Source organism: Oreochromis aureus, linkage group 5 (genome assembly GCF_013358895.1).
Source record: "Oreochromis aureus strain Israel breed Guangdong linkage group 5, ZZ_aureus, whole genome shotgun sequence".
Classification (NCBI taxonomy): Eukaryota; Metazoa; Chordata; class Actinopteri; order Cichliformes; family Cichlidae; genus Oreochromis; species Oreochromis aureus.
The window spans coordinates 16,524,480-16,547,682 of NC_052946.1; the positions used below are offsets into that span (position 1 = coordinate 16,524,480).

General features: G+C 39.4%; 3 protein-coding genes across 3 annotated transcripts; 2 read left to right on the forward strand and 1 right to left on the reverse strand.

Moving 5' to 3' along the window:
• Positions 1 to 3,591: 3,591 nt before the first annotated feature.
• Positions 3,592 to 8,263, reverse strand: LOC116326492 (signaling threshold-regulating transmembrane adapter 1). Its single transcript, XM_031747822.2, has 6 exons — positions 8,104 to 8,263; positions 5,899 to 6,015; positions 5,518 to 5,551; positions 5,360 to 5,421; positions 5,183 to 5,274; positions 3,592 to 4,400 (listed from the first exon to the last, which is right to left on the reverse strand). The coding sequence occupies exons 1-6, from the start codon at positions 8,135 to 8,137 to the stop codon at positions 4,152 to 4,154; spliced, it is 588 nt and encodes a 195-aa protein (XP_031603682.1). The 5' UTR covers positions 8,138 to 8,263; the 3' UTR covers positions 3,592 to 4,151.
• Positions 8,264 to 11,767: 3,504 nt separating this feature from the next.
• Positions 11,768 to 17,188, forward strand: LOC116326513 (translocon-associated protein subunit alpha-like). The gene is made up of 9 exons (XM_031747846.2): positions 11,768 to 11,924; positions 12,791 to 12,909; positions 12,986 to 13,079; positions 13,253 to 13,380; positions 14,775 to 14,909; positions 15,317 to 15,393; positions 15,821 to 15,899; positions 16,096 to 16,189; positions 16,308 to 17,188. The coding sequence occupies exons 1-9, from the start codon at positions 11,855 to 11,857 to the stop codon at positions 16,370 to 16,372; spliced, it is 861 nt and encodes a 286-aa protein (XP_031603706.1). The 5' UTR covers positions 11,768 to 11,854; the 3' UTR covers positions 16,373 to 17,188.
• A 1,073-nt stretch (positions 17,189 to 18,261) lies between these two features.
• On the forward strand, positions 18,262 to 20,903 carry LOC116326409 (neuritin-like). Its single transcript, XM_031747671.2, has 3 exons — positions 18,262 to 18,443; positions 19,342 to 19,495; positions 20,243 to 20,903. The coding sequence occupies exons 1-3, from the start codon at positions 18,392 to 18,394 to the stop codon at positions 20,469 to 20,471; spliced, it is 435 nt and encodes a 144-aa protein (XP_031603531.1). The 5' UTR covers positions 18,262 to 18,391; the 3' UTR covers positions 20,472 to 20,903.
• The last annotated feature ends 2,300 nt before the right edge of the window (positions 20,904 to 23,203 follow it).

The window sequence follows — 23,203 nt, forward strand, 5'->3', positions numbered from 1 at the left end:
ATAAAGCCAGGATGGTTTGCCACTTCAAAGTATGCTTGTAGGTAACATTCACAAAGATAGGATGGTTTGGCACTTAATTTTACCCGTCAGAGTATTTTTCTAGCTAATATTCACAAAGGTAGGACGGTTCGCCACTTAATTTCGTGTTGTGCGCGTGCGCAGAAACAACGGGTAGGATAATGGTTTGTCAGGTAGGATGGATTCCCAGAACACCACCACCCTGCAGGCTCACGGCTGTGCCTGCAGGGTGGTGGTGTTCGGCTGGACCGGCGTCCGTTGTTCTGGGACAGCTCGCGTATAGCTCTCGGCCCCAGGTCGCGCAGGTCCCCCTGACACGGGGACCTCCGTCTCCTCGCACGGCTCCTCCATTGTCTCCGCCTGGAGCAGCTGCTCCACTGCTCCCAGCTGGACAGGACCCTCGTGCACCTCCTCCCTCTCAAGTTGAAGTGGCTCCTCTACCGCTCCCTGCTGGAGCAGCCCCTCATGCAGCGGTTTCTCACCCAGCAGGCACGGACCCTCTCGTACCTCGTCCACCTCCGGCTGGAGCGCCTCCTCCACCGCTCCCAGCTGGAGCAGCCCTTCCCGCAGCGGCTCCTCTACCTCCAGTATGTGTGCGTTGAAGAATATATCTTCATGTCTTTATGTCTTTAAAATATTCCTGTGGTTTTATTTGTGTGCGCTATCTGGCTGTATGGACATACAGTTGGGTGTCATCTGCATACCAGTGAAAAAGCTATGCCTTCTGATGATACTGCCTAAGGGAAGCGTGTATAATGGAAATAGAATTGGTCCCAGCACTGAACCCTGTGGAACTCCATAATTAACGTTGGTGTGAGAAGAGGACTCTCCATTTCCATGAACAAATTGGAGTCTATAAGGTAGATATGATTCAAATCACTGCACCGCCGTACCTGTAATACCTACAGCATGCTCTAATCACTCTAATAGGATAGTATGGTCAACAATACAGTATTGAACGTTGCACTGACGTCGGACAGGACAAGGACTGTCAGAGGCCATTCGTTCATTTGCAACCTTCACTAAAGCTGTTTCTGTGCTGTGATGAGCTCTGAAATCTGACTGAAACTCTTCAAATAATCAATTTTTCTCCAAATGATCTGCTAGCTGTTTAACAACTACTCTTTCAAGTGTTTTTGAGATGAAAGAAGGTTGGAGATTGGCCTGTAATTAGCTAAGACAGCTCAAGAGATGACTTTTTAAGTAATGGTTTAACTATTGCCAGCTTGAAGGCATGAGGTACACAGCAGATTATTAGAGAAAGGTTGATCATATTTCAGATTGAAGCAGTAATTAATGGTAGGGCATCTTTGGGCAATCCTCTGCATTTTTGCATATCGTCCTTTGCTATATCTATTCATCTCTTTTCAGTCTTGCCTCTCCATCTTTGCCTCCAAATCGCTCAACCTCAGTTGTCTCTTTGATGTACTCACTGGCCATTCTGGTCAATCCCAACTGAAATCTTAACACCTTTACCTCCAGCTCTGCTTCATGTTTTTTTGTCAGTGCTCCTGTGTCCAAAAAGTACATCATAGCGGGTCTCACTACCATCTTGTAAACGTTCCTTTTCACACTTGTTGCTATCCTCAAATCGTCCCCTTGTCACGAATCATCCCTGATACTTGTCTCCGCCTAGATTTGTTGATATTCTTGGGATCAACTGTCCATGATCTCACCTTTAACTCAAGAATACCTTGGTATACAGAAGAGTTCATAGTCGACTGGCTGAAAAAACAAGTCAAAATCATCACCACCATCACCAATGTGGTGACAGTTATGTCACGTTCCTGGGTCTGTTGACCCCGCGTTTTAAGTTTTACTTTATTTTGATGTTGATGTTTATGTTTAAGTTGACTAGGTTAGCTAAGTTCATTTGTTTATTAGATTACCCTTGTGTTTACTGCCCCTGTATTTAAGTTTCCCTCACCCTTTATGAGTTTCATGTTTGCGTGTCTTATGTTATCAAGTTTGTGTTGTCATGTCTGCATTCCATCCTGTTTCCTGTTTTATTGTGAAAGTCCTTGTCCTATGTGCAGTGTGTCTAGTTTTTCTTCCCCTTGTCTCGTTAGGTCTGATTTGTCCCAGCTATGTTCCCACCTGTTTCCCAATCCTTCATTATCCTCCTGTGTGTATTTAGTTTGTGTTTTCAGTCTTTGTCAGGTCGTCTTTTGTTCTCGACATGTTTCCATGCCTCCAGGGTTTTCAGCGTTCAGGTTTTTACCACAGTCGAGGTTTTGTTCTTTGTCTTTTGTGTTTAGCGTTTAGCGTTTACTTTCTCCCAGTTCAGTTGTAGTTAGTTTCTTCCCAGTGTGTATCTGCTTTTTTTTTTTTTTTTTTTTTTTTTGGCACCTTTTTATCAGCCTAATTAAACGGCTCGCTTTTTGTTCCTATTAAGTTGGTTTCCACACGTTGGTTTGTCTGCACCTGGGTCCACTACTCGCACTCCACACAGTTTGCCTCTGTACACTGTGACATGTTAGTGGGAGGACTTGGTGTTGACATGCTGTGTTTGGTTTTCTCCAAATGTGGCGCTATGCATTAAGTATCTAACATTGTTCCACAAGTCTTGTGGTTTGTTCAGATGCAGCTTTGCAAAGCAAAGCAACTTGGGTGCTGCATTGTTTTTAGAAACAGGAAGCTTTTTCCTGTAGAGTCTGACATGCAGTTTCTCTGAAGCTCGCACAGTCTGACCTCGATGTGAATTTGATGGGATGTCCACTCCTGGGAAGATTATCACACACCTGAATGTTCCAGACCAGCACATTTTCATAGCATATGTTTTTATAGAGGTAGCCCCACTAGCTGATGGTCAGTGAACACACTGCATTTGATGAGCAGCACTTACTTAAAATAAATAGAAGCACTGAGGCTCACTCTTATGGATGATCATTTTTCAGCTGTACTGCAATTACTATTAGAAACTCTTCTTATCTCAAACATTGATTATTCAAATGGTAAATGCCATAAATAAGGCTGTCCGATAAATGCAAAGTACAGACCTAAGTGACCTTTCATCCAAGAAGTCTAATGTCACAACCAAAGGAGTTTAAAGAAATTAAGTGATGGTAACTGATATTAATTCTTGGTTTACACAAAGTAAAATTTCTTTTGCATGTTATTTCTGTGTTGTTTTTATACTGCTTTAGGTCTTTTCAGTGACCCATTCATTTCACAGGGTTAAACATTGACACAGCAGGAGAAAGTTGTGTTAAGAGAATTCTAACCAAGATAAAAGCAAAGAGAAGAAAAGGGATTTATTACACAGCTAACTGGAAGTCAGCAGTTTTTGACCATGTGAGAAGTATCTGAAAGTATTTTTCCACTCAAACCTGCTAATTATTAAAATGTATTATAGCTACTTTAGAACTAAATGAAAACTAAAAATTAAGGCAATTTGGGAGTGTTTTGCCTAAATTTATAACATATAAAATATTTTATATTGTTATTTCTTTTGCAAAGCATGTTGGTTTTAAATGTGCTATGACTTGAAAAGCAAGTGTCAAAAAACTACTTACTCACTTATTATAAGTGGATTATATTGTTAAGCATACAAAAGCTTGTCTGGAGCACTCGTAGATAATCATTTATTTTATTAGAGCAAATATTACACAATTAATTACTGTGTCATTTTGTAAAAAACAAAAAATAGATATGTTGTACTTAATTAGCTTTCAATGCACCATCAGAAAACAAGTCCACCAAAAAATGTCATTGAAATGTTACATAAAATACACATTTTATATTAAAACTTTCACATTCAGGCAGAGCAGTGATTCTCAAACTGTCAGGGAGTTAAAAGAACATGAATTTTCTTTTCTTTTTAATTTAACAAACGCAAAAAGAGTTTGTGAATGCTATTACTCTGAGCTTTATTTAAGTAAAACTCCACTGGGATCCTGTTTATTATTAATAATTGTTTGAAATTGTGGGTCCCGTCATCTTGTTAGCTTCTGCAAGTGGCTCGTGTCAGAACTAGTTTGAGAGCCGATGAATCAGAAAAGTGCAGCACTCAGCCTACTTCACAACTGCACAGACGCGTTTCCATTTTTCATATAATGACAAACACTGACATCCTGTGGTGACAGATCAGGCCTGAAAAAAACAGCATTTCAGCATCAGCAGCTGTGCACGTCTCAGAGATGGTTGGCATAGCCTTCCTCATTGTCTGCAGAGTCAATGGTTTTTGTTCGCTGAGTTTGCACAGAAGCATATAGATCAGACACGGTGGAGAGTGCGTCCGTGTTACCGTCATCCTCCTTCTCTGACTCCGGTGGCTCCCCTAACTGCATTACATCTGAGTACTGTATCTGCGGACAGCTGTGACCAGCCTGCAGCCTGGGGCCCTTTAAGGTCAGGTTGGCATAGCAGTCGTGGTTTTTAGACTGGAAGAAGAAACAAAAAACAATGTAAACATGATCACACTTCAATGCAATGAACAAGCAAAACTCCCCTTTCTGTCTGTGAAAAGACTTTTAGCTACAAATGTAATGCTTGGGATATTTTAATTTAAGAAAAAGAAGTGCAATTTCAACAATACATCACAATTTTCTTACGTGATAAAGAAACGCTGCTTTAGTAGATGAAAGAAATGTGTTAGCATGACTCTCTGCTTTTAAATGGTAAGAAATACATGTGTACTTTTGCTCTTTTTTTAAATTTGGTTTTGGTTTTGCTGTGGACCTGCTGTAAAAAAACAACATTTCCTTAGTAGATATTTTTAAAAAGGAATTTTTTCATCGTTTAATTATTTATCTATTATTTAATTACCTTAGTTTAATTGGTTTAATATCACTGGCAACAGAGAAGCCTTGATCAGTATGAAAAGCTATAAAACTGAGAGTTAAAAATACAATTAAAAATAAAAACAAACTATGCCCTTCTTCACATTGGGCCAAGGGGCCAGTTTAGAGTCTTTTCTGGGCCAATTCTAGATCCCAGGCCTTATGTTTGACACCCGTCGGTTAGTAGGTCTAGACTGACCTATCCTAGAGGACCACTTTTTATGTTCCTACTATTACCTGATCTAGTATCATACAGCTGTATTTTACTTTTTATGGAGAGATATTGTCATGAAGGTTTAATAACCTGTATGAACAGATAGTGAGCCCAAGGTGAAGCCAGAATAAAAGATCTCAAACCCTCCAAAGAGTTTCAAAGAATCTACCTGTAAGTCTGATCTGACTCTCCGCTGATACTTCCCATTTGAAGAGCTGAGTGATGAGTGAGGGGGATTGTCTTCTGTTAACAAAGTTACGCCTGTGGAGAAATAACATCACGCTGTAATCTGATACAAGTGTACTAAAGCACGTGCACATACATACGCACAAACACTTGCACTTACTTGTTTGCAGGTAGCTTAAGTTTCCATAAATAGGATTTTCTTCCATCTGCCTCAAGCTCTGACTAAAATTGGGAACACAGAGAGGATAACTGTGAGTTCTTCACATGCAGATGCATTTTACTGTAATTTGTTTTAAAAAAAAAAAACACGCTACACACCTTTGTCGTCTTCTCAGTGGACATCTCCATTTTCCTAATACAAGATAAAGATGAATATATTCACAACTGGATTGTTTTTAGGGTTTTTTGTGTTAATTCCCCAAATACTGACTTTAACTAATTTAATTGCATTTGGATTTCTGATGTATTTTTGTTACATGTAAAATGTAAAAATGTTAAATTTAATTAAATCTGGTCAAATCAAATGTATTTGATTGATATGCATTCAGTTTATACAAGCACATTTTTTGAAATAATTGAATATTAGAATAAATAACTCTTTATATATATATTCCAGTTGCATTTTACTCAAACTATTGCATCATGTTTACTGTGAATCTCTTTTTTTTTGAGTGAGGATAATGTAAATAATGTAATTACCTGAGCCACATTTTGATACACAACAAAAAATATTCCATGCCAGTGAGATGATCAGCACTGCACTGAGAACCCCTAAGATCGCTTGCGTTTCCCTAGATAAACCATCCAAATGTGAAGCTAGAAAAAAGAAAAACAAATATGAGTCGCTTTAAATTAATAAATTGTTTGAGCAACACTCACTGACCTCATGTTAATCTCATACACGAAGGCAGAAAACTGCTATGTATCCATCCATCCATCCATCAAATCAAAAGGCAGTTTTTTTACATAGCTGTGTCTTTAATTTTCTGTCCATCCATCCACTGCCTACCATTTACACGTGCTCATTGTAGAGCTCGCAACCAACTTAATACAATGTGTATGAACTGTGGGAAGAAATGGAAGCACTGTGAGAAAACGGCTTAGCTTCACACAGAAATACCCTACTCACAAATTGATATGACTGTGCTTCATCACTGCACCACGCAACACAGAAAGCTAATTTTAGCAATTTGGGACACCTTTTTTTTTCCTTTTTAGTTCACATTTTAAAGAGATATTAAATAAGTGACTACTACTGATAATAACAATATTAATAAATGAAGAATATCCATCCATGCATCATGTAAAGTTTTTAAAATATGAATAAACAAAATAAAAATGCTTTTTTATATCTCTTTAAAAAATGCAGAACTAGAGGTACATGCTTGAAAGTGGATTGTTCAAACAATGCTGAAGGAAATTGGGCAATAAACCAAAATGTGAAAACATGCACGGCATCATAGTCCTTGAGCAATACATCTACACCGGCTCTGAGCAACAGAAAATGTGGTTTTGCTGAGAAACTTGCATGCATGGATGTGTGATACGTGCAATGTTTGCTGCAGGAATACAGACTGAGCAAAAGCATCTTGGGCGCATTTCCAACCCCAGAAACCATTTGCAGTGCTTTTTGATGTACTATGTTTAACATGTTCCTGAAGCCTCATCGATCTCGAGTGAGTTAAAACATTCAGTCAACACACTGTTGGTTTTTGGTTTGCCACTGAATCACATAAAAAGCCTGACTGTAACTGTAACTCTTAACTGTGTAGCTGTGGTGTGCAATATCTCGTATAACTTTCAGCTGAATTTTGCTCATCTTCACTGTCAACGAAGGAGCACTTTAACGTGTTTTGACTCTGCAGTGGTGGAAATGGATCCACATTCTGACAGAGTAATATCTGGTGCATAGGATCTCTGTTACAAAACCTAAATAAATAATTTAGCTTTGGTAATGCATCGCCTCATTAAAATGAGACACATTCTACGATCTTACACAGTATTGCTTTTTGCCTTTGGGCAAACTGCACCGTCCTAATTAAACTGCTGATGCCTCTGAGCGTTTATCACTGTCTGTTTAATCAGAATACTGTGAGTCTATACACAACAGACACTTCACATGGCAGCTGTGAAGGCGTGGGAGAAAGCTGTGTATAAAAGAAACTGACCTTTTAGTAAGCTCAGTTTTGGGGGATTTTCTTTGTTTGTTTTTGGTTACTGTGGTGATCATTTATTTAAAGCACTATTCACTGATTTAAAAACAAAGTTGGAAACATTTTTATCATCCAGCTCCTGCCCCCCTGGCTGAAGTCCTACTGACTCTAATTTTGGATATGTTTCTCTCTCCGGCAGCATCTCAGGCAGGGGTGGGCGGTTAGTTTTCCCAAGGTGCCACATGAGAAACTGCAACTGCTGGGGAACCAACAAGCTGAACAGTTCTGCTCTATATTAATTTCATCTCTTTATAAGCTTATTGGCGTGCCCGGTGTAGTTTAATTCCTGGAATGATCTTTGTCTGGGTTTGTCACATTGTGCCAGGCAGCATACAGTTTATTTTTCAGCACTTTTTTTCTCAAAACATTACAATTGCATCTAGAAAGTACTGAGATTCTGTTAGACTTCTATTAGAGCAATAACAGAAAAGATGGGGAAGTCCCGCAAAAGCTGCTAACTAATCAAAATACAATCTGATATGAAAATCAGCCTTTAACCTTTTTTACTCCCTCTGAAGTCAAACCAGTAAAGCTTAGTTCAATATAAAAGTAGCATAAGAAGTATCATAAGCACTAACACTAACCATCTTTATTTATAAATAATGTAAAGACCTGATCTAACTCTAAGGAAAACTCTCGGCTTACATTACTGTAAAATCTAACAATGTCTGTATCTTCATTCAAGACTTACCTTCCGTAGGGGAGCTGCAAGTTTGATTTGACATGGCAGTGAAGTTTAACCAAGGACAATCCAAACTATACTGTGATAACAAACATCTACTAAATCTTTTACACCTGTACTCTGCTTTTGACAAGCAGCTCTACAGAACCCGCTGCATGCTTGTGCTCACGCAGTAAGATGCGACACCAGCGTGTTTGCTTTTTTTTTTTCTTAAAGGACTGTTACAGGATGTGTGCTTTTGCAGAAAACCACAAACTTTTTTTAGACTACAAGAAAGATCAGGTATCATAGCTGCAAACCTGCCCTTTCAGTGTTAAGGAATACAACATGAACAGTTTTAATCTAAGGGGATATGTCATTTTTACTTTAAATATCCTGAAAAGACATTTAATTGTCTTTGAGGCACTAAATATAATCCTTTAATTATTTTACACAACATCTGGATACTATGTGAAAACATAATAAGAATGAGAGCAAATTCTTCCCGTGGAGATAAAAACATTTCTAGTGGGGACAAATATTTGTAACTACCACAGCACAAACTCTAGTGGTATGATTTTTACACATACATGCATACAGATGAAAGGATCTATGAAAAGCAGTGATTTGTATATAAAAAATAAATAATAATAAAATGAGATTAAAAAAATAAAAATGCTAACTATGACCTTTAAGTTTAAAAAAATCAATAAAAGTGTTTAATAAGTGCAAACGTCTAGGAAATTTAGACGTATGAGGTAACAGATCTCAGTGATGGAACTTGGAAGCATCCTGTCAAAGTAATGGAACAACTCATAAACCAAAATAAATGGTATCTTTGTTGTAATCCTGCAGATCTCTTTATATATCTTTAAAGTCAGTCGTGAGCTGCTGGGTCAAAAATATGCCAGTGGTCATGACAGAAAGTGAGGTTAACCAAATGTTCTGGTAACGGTCTAACACATTCAGCACATGGTGGTGTTCACTGATTTAACTTTTTCATGCTGACCTCTTTACCTGGCAACACACACCTTAAATTAGCAGTTCATATTTCACAGCTGTGACATCAGACAACAGGAATTAGAGCAGCAAGGAGGTGTTAATGGATGTGTTTACAAACTAGAGGCCCAGTTTTTAAATTCACATTCTAGTTTTGGTCACTTTGGGGGTAAAATATGAGTTTTTAGCTCTCTTTGTATCTTATTTTCATATCATCCAGATAAATCTGTTGGTATTTGGCTTCTGTAAGCCTTTTAAATCTCCTGAGTATAAAGCCAGTTTCATCATTAACACCCTCCTGGATTTATCTTCATCTGATGACCGCTACAAAGATTCATATTTGACAGAGAATGATCGCCGTTTAGAAGCACAACCAAATATTCATAACCTGTATGTGAGCATCTCAAACAGTTTGTTCAAATCAATAAAGACGAAGAGCAAATCTCTGTCAGATGTAAGACGAATATTTGCATACATTCTGGGAATTCATTTCACCCGGTTCAGCAATCATTCTTCAGGATTCATTTATAGTGCTGAACTGCAGCTCCTAAATCTTCTGTATACAAACTTGCGGGAGCTGGCAGCCTGCTGATCAGCCCCATCTGTGTCAGCAGGCTGAACACTGGTTCAGGATGAGATGATAAGACTCTCACGGTCCATTTACTGAAGAAAGCGTGGGTTGAACACCCAGACAGCAGTGCAGTCATTTTTTGCCTTCTTCTGTGTATAAAGTGTCACATTTTGAATATTAAATTAAACCAGATGTGGGAAGGATTGTTCCAATCATCTTTTTGGGCATCTGAGTTATTTTGGTTTAAACATTGATTCAAAAGTTACTGGTGCTGACATCTGACATGGATGAAAATTCACTAAAGAGTGGCTCAAGATATTTAGGCTGTCTTAGCTATCCCACACAACACTGGGTGAGTTATTATTCTGCAAGGAGTGTAGGCTATAGGTTAAAGCATGTCCACCTTTATACCACTGCACTCAAGCTGCTATTTAAAGTCATGGATCTGCTCAACCAGGCAAAGCCAAAATGTGAGATCTTTTCATAATTTGTTAAAAGAAATGGTGCAGAAAGAGCTGTTACACTGTTAATTAAATGGACTAACTGAAGCACTGCTCATCACACTGCATGTCTAATATCCTAGCTGTGTTACTCCATCCTGCTTTTTAGTATTCTCCACCTATAGGATCATTCTAATGCTGCAGCGTATTTATTAATAGGAACAAATAAGACGAAGGAAACTAAAACTGACAGTTGTGGGAACGCTTGTGTTATAGTTAGGTACACCGGTCAAAAACACAATAAGCCACATTAACCACAGTGCGTCAGAAACTTTCCATTGTAAACAACTGCGGCGGTTTTCACTTGTATTAAGAGAGTTTTTGAAATACCACCATGCTATCTGCTATGCACACATTAATTTTTTTTATCTTCTGGTTTGTCTATCTTTGGGTACCCTCTTGTCACTCGATGTGGTTTATCAAAGCTAGTCCCAGTGTTAGAAATTGCTGTAGAAATCTGTGTACATGCCTTGTGCAACACTGCTTCCAAAAAAGTTAGGACCCTGCGAAAAATGTAAGTAACAACAGAATGCCAACATCTGCAGGTCTCATGAACGTATATTTTTTTTTTCAAAGGAGAAAACAGAAAACATCAAATGTCTAAACTGAGACAATTTCATGAAAAATATTTTCATTTTGAATTGATGGCAGCAACACATCTCACAAAAGTTAGGACAGGAGCAAGAAAAGGGCGGAAATGTAAATGTCGGGACTAAAGATGGGCAGAGGTTCACCAGTCTGCAGAGAACTGTGTCTACATCAGACAGTTCATCAAGAGATTCACATCAACATGATCAAAAGATTCACAGAATCTGGAGACATCTCTGTGCGCAAGGAACAAGGCTGAAAATCAGTAATGCATATTTCAGCAAGACAATGATAAGCTTTACATTTACATTTTACACAGGGTCACAACTGATAGATAGATAGATAGATAGATAGATAGATAGATAGATAGATAGATAGATAGATAGATAGATAGATAGATAGATAGATAGATAGATAGATAGATAGATAGATAGATGTGTAAAACAGAAAAAGAAAAAAACACTGGACACAGTTTCCAGCCTCATGTGCAACACAGACGTGTCACAGTGTAGCCTGAAAATGCTTTTGTATTGAACTGATTTGCAAAGTTGTGACCAGTCTCTTAGACTCCTAATTAAGAGTCATAAATCCTACTTAAAGTAATAATACCAGAGTCTCACCATCATAGAGTTGAAGTTGAAGTACTCTGTATGAAGAGTGGCCCTTTTCACTGTCATATACATTGAGCTTTTGGATTATATTTAGCCTTAATGTGAATCAAGGGATTTTAATGCCTCGCCCACCTCCATTCGTGTGCCCCTGGCCCTTCATAAAAACATGGTGATTCAACTTAATATTCCTGTTATTAACTTTTTAGGTGCTGGTGCAAAATAAAAGCCCTGAAAACAAACAGCTGTTAAACACAGTCTACTTCACATCCACATCTAGCCCAACGACTGTGTTAAAGATGGACGACGTGGCTCCACTTCATCCACGCTACAAAGTTTGTTTGTTTTTTGGTTCCCTCTAGGTGGCGATAATGCACCACTAAGCTCTACGCAGGCGCCATGAAATATGGCGAAGAAGAAGAAGAATTCCTCTTATCCCGCCCCCTCCTCGGCTTCTCTCCTCTACTCCTTAAACTGCTGATGTGGTACTAACTTCAGCCTCCACCTCTGCAAACATGTTCAACTTCACATCAAAACTTTTGCTGCTTTTTCTCCTGGCCTTCCCCTGCGGTCTGATATCAGTTGGTAAGCATTTATTTGTGTATTTATTTCAGTTGAAAGCAGGCAGATAAATTTGTAGCCTCACTCCGTTGCTGGTCGGAAGTTTTTCGCCTAACATATTGACGTGGCACAGTCACAGGGCGATCCGACAGCTTTCTCCACAGCTGGGTCAGCTACTAACGTGAATATAAGGAACGTTTTATCTTTAAACATCTGGAGATATAAAATAGTCTGTCGCTTTTGTTGTGAATTAAAGAAAAAGCCGTCCTTTTCTTCGTAAAAAGAACTACATACACGTCACGCAAAGTTTAATTTCCCTTTAGAGCCACAGAGGGACTTTTTAATACAAATGTATGAAGTCGCCGAGGATGTAAGAACAGCTGGAGGCTCCCTCTCTTTTCTGGGACACGTCACCATAGATAAGATGTTCGTACTGTTCGGCTCTGCTGGTTTCTGCCCTGCTGACACACATTCAAGTGTCTTTGCTCCTGTTTCATTGAAATTGGAGGCAAGGTTGTCAGATTTATTACAACCATACGACCATTACAATCACTTTTTGTATGATTTTTCCTTTCTTGAGTGTATATTATAAATTTCACCCACATTCCCATTGCTTTTCTTCTTTAAATAACCATCTATCACTTCATCACGTGACGTGATACAGACATAATTTGACAAAAATTGCTATGAAATAAATAAATACTGTCTGTGTGAAGATGATTGCCAAATGCAGGACTTTCTTATCTGTTTTACATGCTGAATTAATCAAATATTACAAGCTCAGATTGTCATAAACTTAATATGAAAACTCCCAAAACATTTTTCCAGTGTGTTAACCAGCATCATCCCCCTCATTCATTCATGTTTTCACTGTGGCTTCTGACTCGCAGGCCACGTTTACGCCGACTCAGACTCGGCCGAGGACATTGTCGAGGACTCGGATGCTGCAGTAGATGAAGAGGAAGATGATGAAGACGTGCTTGTTGAAGAGGATCAGATCCAAACCTCGGTATGTACAGTGATGGCGCAGCACGATTAGGCATACTAGTGGTGATTTTACAATGTAAAGTTTTGCCTGTCGTCAGGATGGCGACGAAGATGACTCTGACGAAGCGGCGGACAAACTTTTAGCTTCTCACCCTGATGCCGACACGACAATCATCTTCACCACAGGAGAAGGTTGGTCTCGCTGTTTTTGTTAATAATTGCTAGTAAACTAAAGCACGAAGCTTAATTGGTTGTTTCATGGTGTGGTGCAGAAGCCAGTTTTGTGGCTGTGTTAAACACGTGGTATCTGCACATTTGTGTGTTTACTTTTATTCAATATTTACTTCTGTTCATGAAACTTTTAGAGTTTCCTGCCAATGAAATTGTGCGGTTCCTGGTGGGTTTCTCCAACAAGGGTAGTCAGGAGTTCACCGTTCAGTCCCTGGAGGCCTCCTTCCGTTATCCCCAGGACTTCCAGTTCTTCATCCAGAATGTAAGTGACACAATGTGCTGAATATCCTGCTGTAAAATTTCTTCAGGTCAAGTTCATAACTAAAGAGATTTAGCTATGAAATTGAATTTAAGATGTTATTGACTACCTTTAAGGCCGCTCATGGTCTACATCTTCCACCTCTACCACATGCACTGGTATATAAAATTTGCGAGGTGAGCACATATGAGCGCTGCATAACTATGGAACAACCTGGTCGGCGTTGTCGGTCATTTTTTAAGTCATGCCTTTAAACATACTTTTACAGCAAGACTTTCCCTGAGTTTATATCAGATTTTAGGTTTCTTTGAATTCTGTTTTTATTTCCTATGTTCATTACTTCTGTTTTATTCTGTTGAATGTTGAGAAATGCTGAAAATATATATAAACACTCTCTATTCCTTTCATGTCTTAATGGAAAAATAAGGTAAAAAAATGTTTAGGGTGGGATTGTACATCCATCCTTTCTTCCATTTATCCAGTTCAGGATCGGTAGGCGCTGGAGTCTGTCCAGGCTACCACAGAGCGACAGACTGTTGACCTCCTGGGCCGGTCGCCAGTCTGTTGCAGGGCTAAAACACGCAGACAACCATTCACGCTCGCATTCACACCTATGGGCAATTTATAATCCCCAGTTAACCAAACCCCACTAACTCCGACATGTCTTTGGACTGTGGGAGGAGGCCATAGATGAGATGTTCGTACTGTTTGGCTCTGCTGGTTTCTGCCCTGCTGACACACATTCAAGTGTCTTTGCTCCTCTGCTACTCTGAGAAAACCCACAAAGACTCGGGGAAGAACATCTGAACTCCACACTGAATTGTGTAACAGAACAACTCAAATATCTGAATGATGCAGAAACATTAAAGTAAAAAGATGTTTATTATATTTGTGCACATGCTCTCTTCATTTCCCAATTCTGAGAATAGCAAAGGCTACTTTGTTTAGCTTGAATGAAATCTCAGAAGTGGCTGTTGCTTCAAAGCAAGAGGGTTCCAGGTTCCCGGAGCTTTTCTTGTGGCGTTTACATGTTCTCCCTAGGTTCTCTCTGGGTACCCCAGCTTTGTCCAAAGATGTTGATGTTAGGTTAAATGAGGAAACCAAACTGGCCGTAGGCGAGAACATGGACGTGAATGCTTGTCTGTGTTACTGTGTTGGCTCTGCGACAGACTGGTGACCTGTGCAGGGCGAACTCCGCCTCTCACTCTGACAGCTGGGTAGGCTCCAGCCTGTTCACCACCTTGTATTAGATAAGCTGTTAAAACGATGAATGAAATCTCAGATATACTTTTGCTGTCTGACCTTTCACTTAATTCCATAAATACTAGTGAAGAAACATTTTGTAGCTCATGTCATAGCTCAGGAAAGCGATTGCTTAGTGTTTTGTGTGTTTATAGTTCACAGCTTTGCCCCTGAACACTGTCGTCAAGCCACAAGCTCAGGCCTCCTTCGAGTACTCCTTCATCCCAGCACAGCCAATGGCCGGTCGCCCGTTTGGACTTGTAATCCTGCTCAACTATCAAGACACTGAGGTAAAATCAGTGTTATTGTTTTAAAAGTTTATTTTTTTTAAAATTGTTTTTATTGAGAGAAGGTGGAAGGGGGGAGAATGTGAAGATATCAGGCAGTAACTGTCAGGAATATTTTTCACAGCACACCTAATGATTATTCATGATTCATGAATATTGAAAGCCTTGAAGAAATCTTCATCAGCACTACATTTTGTTAGCAACTATTTTTTTCTCTTTTTTCTCACATAATTTGGATTCCCAGGAGGGTCCTTACTGTCATCATTTCCCCCTGCTGAGCTTTGACTGCTTCTTTTCTGCACTATTAACAAATGCTGAGTCATTTTAATGACAAGTTTTAAAGAGAAGCTCCTAAATTCTTTTTTTCCTGTTTGTCTTTTGACTTATCTTTTGTAAAAAAATAAATTTAGGGCAGCGTGTTCCAAACTGCCGTTTACAACCAGACTGTCACCATCACTGAACGAGAAGAGGGACTGGATGGAGAAACGTAAGCTTTTCTGTTTTTTATAGTGTAAAGGCAAAATAGTGTCTTTTTAATTCCACTGGAGAAAACAAAAAAAATTGGAAATGTACAAAATTGTATTTGTCACGTCGTTTTGGCACATCCGGCTCTCTAAGGCTTCACATAAGCAGCTCTCCCAGAAGATTGCACTACATGTACAAACCTGTAAAAGGAGGTGTGAAACTGTCACAAAGAGACTCGCAGCCAGGATTGTGCTGCTGGTGCAAGACGCGCAAACTGTTGGCAGAAATATTAGTCGAGCTGAAGACAGCGTATTCCTTCTGGAAAAAAAGTCTAACATAAAATTTGCAATCGAGGTTGATAAACGGAGGAATCTGACTTCTTCTTCTTTCATTTTTTTTTTTTGTGCTCTTGTGTAATTGTAACTTGGAGTTCTTGCTTTTATTTGCAGAATGTTTATGTACGTGTTCCTGGCGGGACTGGTATCCCTGCTGCTCTTCGGGATGTACCAGGTCCTGGACTCGAGGACGGTATGTGCTCGTCATCCCTGGCTCTTCTGTTTTTATCTAGGGATATTTTGTCTGCACATGAGATGAGATGAGGCACATCTTTGTAAATCGCTGTAAATGTGAAGAAGTGTTTCTGGTAAAGTCAGCATGATGGTGAATAAATTGGATTTAACATGACATAATGTGGTCTTTCTACCTTTGTGTGTGTGTTCTGCAGAAAAAGAGGCTTTCTGTGAAAATAGAAAAGGGCACTGCTGGAATAAATGATGTGGACATCAGCTGGATTCCTCAGGAGACTCTTAATGTCATGAGTAAGTTCATTTTGCCCAGCTGTTATGATTACACTGCTCCACTCACCCTCTGTTTTGTTCTGTTTTCTTACTTTGATGGTGATTTATGAGTATTTAATCTTTACTTCCTGTGTTGCAGACAAGGCTTCCCCTAAAGCATCGCCCCGGAAACGAACCAAGAGGGCGGCTGGGACAGACCAGTAAACGCGCCGTCTTCCTTTTGTCGTTATAATCTTGATCAAACTTTCAGAACACCTCATAACAATAACTCAGTTCATATTTACAAGGAATGAGCATATCTGGAATTCAGTTTTTGAAGCAGATTTTTTCTATGTTTGAGAATCGGAGATTGATACAGTCTCAAGGTATTGCATGCTGAGAGGATCCTGGGTTCCTGTGCTCTCATTGGACCGTGACCAAACACTAAGGAGACTGAACTGTGGTTCATTTTAAAGGGACTTTTGTATCTGTGTGTGTGTATGTGTGTGTGTGAGAGAGAGAGAGAGATGTAATGGGAAAAATAAGACAATCAGTAATTAAGATTATAAGGGCTGGCTTGAACTGCCTTCTTGAAGAGGGTTACATTTGAGTTTATTGCCACCCCTCTTTTTTTTTTTTTTTTTTTTTTTCCCAATACCTGTTTTTTCTGGATTTTACGACTTCAGACCATTCGTGTTTTATTTGTATAATGAAAATATCCCAGTCTTCTCTATCATCAAACCCTTCTCTGCCTTATCTGGTCTCTTGCAAAAAATGCAGTTGATGGGGTTTTGTTTAATTACCACATGACTCACACATAACATCCATGATTTTATTTTTTTTAAGTGGTACAGTGGCAGCTGCAAGTACAAATGTCGAAACCATGTATCTCAGTGTCTCTGCAAGTCAGTTTTGCCGCCTTACTCCTGAGCAGAGCATTTCAGAGCCTTCAGTCGGTGTTAGTGATGCGGTCTTTCAGGTTGTATGTCAGTATTTGTGATGCAACGCCTTCTGAAAAACAATAAAAGGCTAAACAAAGTATTTTTCTTCTCTTGTCTACGTTATCTTTATTGTTATTTGTTTTATTTATTTCTGCTTTCTCTGTATTTCCTGACTGCATGTGCTTTTCTGGAGTAAAGTTATTGTAATCTACTGTACACAATCACATTCATTTTCACTAGCCACAGCCAGACCCGATTAACCTCCTAAGACCCGAACTCTTTCATGGCATGCATTTTTAATTTCTCTTTGCTATTTGGGCTGATTGGGACCTGATGAATGTAAAAACAAAGAATTATCTTTTTAGCTGATGTAGTTTGTGAGAAGAGGATATCAGGCACTTGTAGAGGCTCTGGAACTCCAGTGAACCACAGTGGGAGCCATTATCCACAAATGGAGTAAACTTGGGAAGGGAATTAATCTTCCCAGAAGTTACTCCAGGGGTACATCATTGACTCATCCAGAAGAACCCAGAACATCTGAAGACCTCCATGCCTCACTTGGCTCAGTTAAGTTCAGAGTTCATGATTCAACAGTGAGAAAGAGATTAGGCAAAAGTGGCATCCATGGGAGCGCTTCAAGGAGAAAACCACTGCTAACCAAAAAGAACACAAAGACTCGTCTCACATTTACCAAAGAGCATCTTGATGAGCATTTTGCATTTACTCAGATTATCTTTGTGTAATATTAACATTTGTTTGATCGTGAAAGTGTGCAGAAATCTGCAAAAAGAAAGGAAAAATCAGCAAGAAGACAAATGCTACACGTTTCCACAACACTTCCACATTTTCCCTGTGGAACAAAGTAAATATTTATTTTCCCAACAATCAGTATAAAATGAAACAGGCTAACCTCAGATATGTTCAGATATGTGATTGAGGATATGTAAAAGCTGAGATCCTGTGATGACATCCTGTGTGAGGTGTCTAACAAAAGCATAAAAGCACCGGGTGATGAAGCGGGGCCGTGGTTCCTGCTCGGGGAGGTGAGAACTGTCCGGTGCTGAAGGGGGGAAGATGAGCTCAGCGCGCGCCGGGGGGCAGGTAACGTCAGCAGTCGGCCGGAGCAAGGAAAGACTGTGAATACACACCTACCAAGTGTTTATCGGCGCTCAATCACTGATACACACCGACTCACATTAATGATGGGCAGCTAATCACCTCCGTGTGACTCAGAGCCGCTTTATTTTTATTCCGGCGCCTCAGCAGCATCCCGCGCCCTCCGCTCGGCTTGAAATGGGATGATATGGGATTTTTCATGTCGACGAAGATCGGATGGATTGTTGCCTTTGCCACCGGTACGGTATCTAAATCTCAGTCGCTTGATGGTGGGAGCCTGTTGGGATGGTTTGGCACAGAAAGCTGTCTTTTTTAAAATCTTCCTGCAGCAGAATGTAGGTGCTGTGACCGTAAGCTTATTTATCTCCATCAGTGTTGCATGATGGTTATCAGACCTGTACCACTGCCAACTGCTTGTAGCGACGGTAGATAGCCTACTGGGTGTTGTATCTATACTTAGTGTGCAAGCTTTCTTACATGAAACGCTTACCTAAAGACAAAAACTCACGGAATGGTTTCTTCTTCTTCTTTTCACTCAATTGTCACTTTTACTACAAACAGAAATATGCACTTTATAATCAGTACAGTTTATTATTGACAAAGCGACATTGGGCTGCAGTGGTCAGGACTGTTTTCTTCCTCCACATTACATCTGTCTAAAGCAGTTGCTCCAAAACTGTGGGGCTGGACGACCAGGAAGAGCATGAGCCGAATGAATGTGATCTTTTGGTAGGCAAAATAAACAAAAGAGTTTTCTGATGCTGACCTTTATTTAACTTGGATCCCCTTTATTTCACTCTTAATTATTGATAAGCAATGTGGAGTGTGGGGTGGGGGGTTTTCAGCTTCTGAAGTGAAAGTTTGACAACCTGTCACAAATGTCAAATTATCAAATTAAATAAGAGTAATACTATTTATTATGATAAATGTAATAGAGAGGTCTTTGCTTAAAGGTTGTATATTCGTAAGTGAAGTCTGAAAGTAGTCTGAAATCTTAAGCCAGACACTTAGCGAGAAAGAAATTTGATTTATGTGCAGTGGATGCTGATTTGTCTCTCATGGCTATTTGTAGCTCGTCAGTGGACAAAGCATCACAAAAGTGGTAAAGAAAGCTGTCTCCTGTATCTGTTTTTTCAGTATTCCTGTCCTTAGCGGTGCCAGGAGACTCTGTCGATGTGAAGTGTGAGAACATTTATAAGGACTTCTCCGAATGTGTCCTGGAGCTGGGAGAGAGCATGGACAACTACCAGGAGAACGTGACCAGTGAGAGGGGAGTGGCAGCTGTGTGCAGGTGATAATTACTTTACCGGCGAGTGCACGAGCAGCAACGAGACATTCCCTGTACAGTTTTGTGAGCTTGAGCTCTCATCACTCTTTGTGAGTAGAGCTTTCATGTGCACTAAGATCCAAATGATAACCCCAGCAGAGAGAACAAGAAATGCAGAGAGAAACCAGCTTTCATGGGTAGATTAAGAAACCCATTGGTGCACAAAATTGTTTTTCAGTTCAATTAGGATCAAATAAGGCGTAATTGAGAGCAATAATATAGACAGATACAGCATGAAATATTCATCTCATAACAAAATACTGGAGAGAAAGGGAGCAGATGCCACAATCCCAGAGAAGAGGAGACTAGAGAAATGAATGGTGCTGAGACACTGAGCCATTGTGCTAAATAATTTATGACCTCGCTGCAGCAGTAATGAAATTCGGGGGAAGTTCTTTGTCACTGTTACTGCATGCACTCCACAACCCCAACACAGTGCACTGAAGACAAAGATTTACACTTAATCCTTTGGTTGAAAATTGCCCACTTGCAATATCATCTGTGATATTGTTTCACTCTCTCATACAGTTGCCATGGTAATTAAAGCACAGCTTGACTTACTTGCATCCTTCGTAGCCGTCTGAGTGATGGATTTTTGGCAAGCGAATTAATCGGGCACAGCCAGTGCATGTCTGCATGCTGTTGTGGGGATGACTTCCGAGTGAAATGTCAGACACAGCACTGATCTGATGATCCTTTTATTTGCCACAGCCACTGGGAAGCTTTCCACACTTGTGCCCTCACGGCGCTGTCCGACTGTCAGGAGGAAGTCAGCTCCATCTGGGAGAATCTGAGGCAGGACTCCAGGAAGATACGCTTCCAGGGAAGTCTGTTTGATCTGTGCAGTCCCAGCTCCTCTCCCAGTCTAAGTTCACCTAGCGCTGTCCTCATCTTGCCGCTGATCCTGGCCTTGACTGGGCCCGGCTGGGCTTCTGCATAGATGGAGCAGGGGTTGGGTGAGGAGGACGTTGTATTCGCTGTGCTTCGGTCCTCCAGAGTTTAAACTTAAAGCCAAGGATTTAAGAGCACAAATGTTTCAAAGGATTATTTTGACCTAGAGTCGCTGATGTCTGCGATGAATGAGGTTTGAAATTCTCTCAAATACTCCAGCTTTGGGTGGAGTGGCAGAAAGAATCGCATTGTAAACAGATTAAAAGCACACACTCTCGTGGATTTCACATACAATTTGGTCAGCTCGTTCTACTATCAGACACCTGTGGCTCTGGGTTACTAACACTGTACAAGGAGCAGGCACATTGCCGCATATATCTGTACAATGTCGTGCAGTCAAACACAGCTTGCAATATAGTTTACCTGTGTGAAAATATTTCGTCCAATTTTTGTAGTTTTTAAACCCAAATAACTTTTTATTCCTCGCTCACATTTTTGTATATAAGATAGTTATTGCATCCATGGTGTGTTTTGCGTAAAGTCTGATTTCATCATGGTCCTTAAAGGAAAAGTTTGATTTTACAACAAGTAAATTAAAAAACTGACACCACTTTAAGATCTCACCAGTAAATATGAAAGGCATAGCAACCAGTTTTAGCTTAGCTTGTCATTAAATATATATTTTTTTCTTCACTTTTGTATAATTTGAAGAAATGATTTATAAAATGTTTGTGAGTGATCTGTGCTGGCAGTTCTGCCCCACCCTCTTATTTCCAGTTTTTAAGCTAACCAGCTGCTGCTTGTAGTACAGAAAATGGGGCTGTCAGACTACTACAATGCCAGTCTGCCTCTTTAATTATGAGCTACAGCATAAACCTTATGACCTCCACTGAGTTTGTATAAACACAGCTTTGCTCTGTGAAAACACTAAAGAGACACGTCATGAAGAATAACATCTTACCGAGCTTTTAAGTTCCTTACAAACTTGGTACGAAAACCAAGGAAATTATTGGTTGGTTGGTTGTCCTCTGTTGTAACAATGCTTCTTGGTAATAAATATTACAGTGCTGGAAAGCCTGTTTATTTCTCCTTAAATGCTTCCACATTTGTAAGGAAAACACATTTTTGAGTTGAGCAGCAGAGTTGAGTATGTGGGTTACACCCATGAAAACCTTGCCAAATCTTCAGCTTATTCTGCTACTGACTCTTGTCTGAAGAAACAAAGTATATTGGCAATTTAACAATGACAAAACAAATTTGACAAGTTTTTCATGGGTGCAGCCCTCATACTCAGATTTATTGCCGAGACGTATTGTTACAACATAGAAATTATCAACCAAATGCAAATTTGGTCGATAATTTTAAAAGTCGATAACTTTTTTGTTTATTTGAGGTTGTTACCGATCAAACAAAGAACCAAATCAGACTCGACACGACTAAACAACATTTGTATGCACTATAGAGGTGAATTCACCCTTTAACTTGTTTTGAAGTGTAGAAAATGTTGTAGTAAAGTGACAATCAAGCAGTTCGTACACAACTTTGGATTCCCTTTCTCCTTATTAGGCTTCAGCCCATCATGGCTGATGTTGCATAGCTGCTATAAAGACACCAAAAATAGGGGATGTCTATTGCACATGATCCATGCTTTAGTTAAACCAACCATTGTGTAAAAACAAAATTTTCATTTTCGTGACTTTCAGTTGCATTCTGTGAGAAAATGCTCACTTGCTAACTTGTTAACATTGTATTAGTAACCTTGTGCATTGAAGTAGTCTGCGTACTCCAGTAGATGACAGAATACACGTGGATGGCTTTTCAAAGACAAATCTGCCATAAAGTTCTACTGATTACATCATTAATATGTGTTTGATATATCAAACAATGTACTCCTCTTCTAATTTTTTTTTTTTATCTGTTAAGTCAAATTGTGAGAATAATAACAAACTTCAGAAACAGGAAGATTAATGTGCACTGAAATGTGTTTGAGTGCTGCAGTTTGTAGCAATATAACTTGCATCTATTTAGCACAAAAGTCTATGAGATGTCATAAGTAGTAATTGTCTTTTGTGATTAATATTTTGGTGAATTTGTCATGAAAAAAAAAAACGGTTTTTATTCTTAAAACAGCATCAAGCCCTTTGGTTCTGAGTAAATTCAAATGGTGGAGAAATAGTGTTTATCTTTTGTTTGTTTTGCCCAAACTGTGTCCATATATACATATTTGCTTTAAAACTGATCCTAACAAAATTTCAAAAGTTGGATCATTCAGTCATTTATGTTATCACAAGTGCATGGTGATTTTTGTGACAGTGCTTCAGAAAAATGGACAGTTTGTTAATTTTACCTCGGAGATGGCGTACAGTGGTCTTGATCTGTGCATGAAGTTTCGCTAGCTCCTCAGTGTGCCTGCATCCTTTGTTATGCAGATGTATTATCCTCACCCCCGTACCTACCTAAACTCCATCAGCATGTTTGCTCTGTTTCTATTTCTTTCATCTTTCAAAGTGCAATCCCTTTTCCAAAAAAGGTGGGAAGAGCCAAATAAAACAGAATGCTTGGATTTGGAAATCATGTAAACCCTATATTTAAAATAAATATAACACACAATACTAAATATAATGAGATGGATAGTGACAAATGTTACTGTGTTGATGACAGCAGCACATCTCAAAAGCACTTGAGATAAAAGCATGTTCATCACTTCTTGAAACAACACTCCACCAGCATTTAGGAACTGAGAAGACCAGATGTAGTTCTGAAATCATTTTTTCCCAATTT

Excerpts from the sequence above, each read along its gene's own strand:
- LOC116326492 (XM_031747822.2), bottom strand. The coding sequence starts at position 8,137 with ATGTCAAATCAAACTTGCAGCTCCCCTACGGAAG. Across the intron at positions 6,016-8,103 it reads TTGCAGCTCCCCTACGGAAG|CTTCACATTTGGATGGTTTA; the intron begins GTAAGTCTTGAA and ends TCTTTTTTCTAG. Across the intron at positions 5,552-5,898 it reads TGTATCAAAATGTGGCTCAG|GAAAATGGAGATGTCCACTG; the intron begins GTAATTACATTA and ends ATCTTGTATTAG.
- LOC116326513 (XM_031747846.2), top strand. The coding sequence starts at position 11,855 with ATGTTCAACTTCACATCAAAACTTTTGCTGCTTTTTCTCCTGGCCTTC. Across the intron at positions 13,381-14,774 it reads TCCAGTTCTTCATCCAGAAT|TTCACAGCTTTGCCCCTGAA; the intron begins GTAAGTGACACA and ends GTGTGTTTATAG. Across the intron at positions 15,900-16,095 it reads AGGTCCTGGACTCGAGGACG|AAAAAGAGGCTTTCTGTGAA; the intron begins GTATGTGCTCGT and ends TGTGTTCTGCAG.
- LOC116326409 (XM_031747671.2), top strand. The coding sequence starts at position 18,392 with ATGGGATTTTTCATGTCGACGAAGATCGGATGGATTGTTGCCTTTGCC. Across the intron at positions 18,444-19,341 it reads GATTGTTGCCTTTGCCACCG|TATTCCTGTCCTTAGCGGTG; the intron begins GTACGGTATCTA and ends CTGTTTTTTCAG. Across the intron at positions 19,496-20,242 it reads GGAGTGGCAGCTGTGTGCAG|CCACTGGGAAGCTTTCCACA; the intron begins GTGATAATTACT and ends TATTTGCCACAG.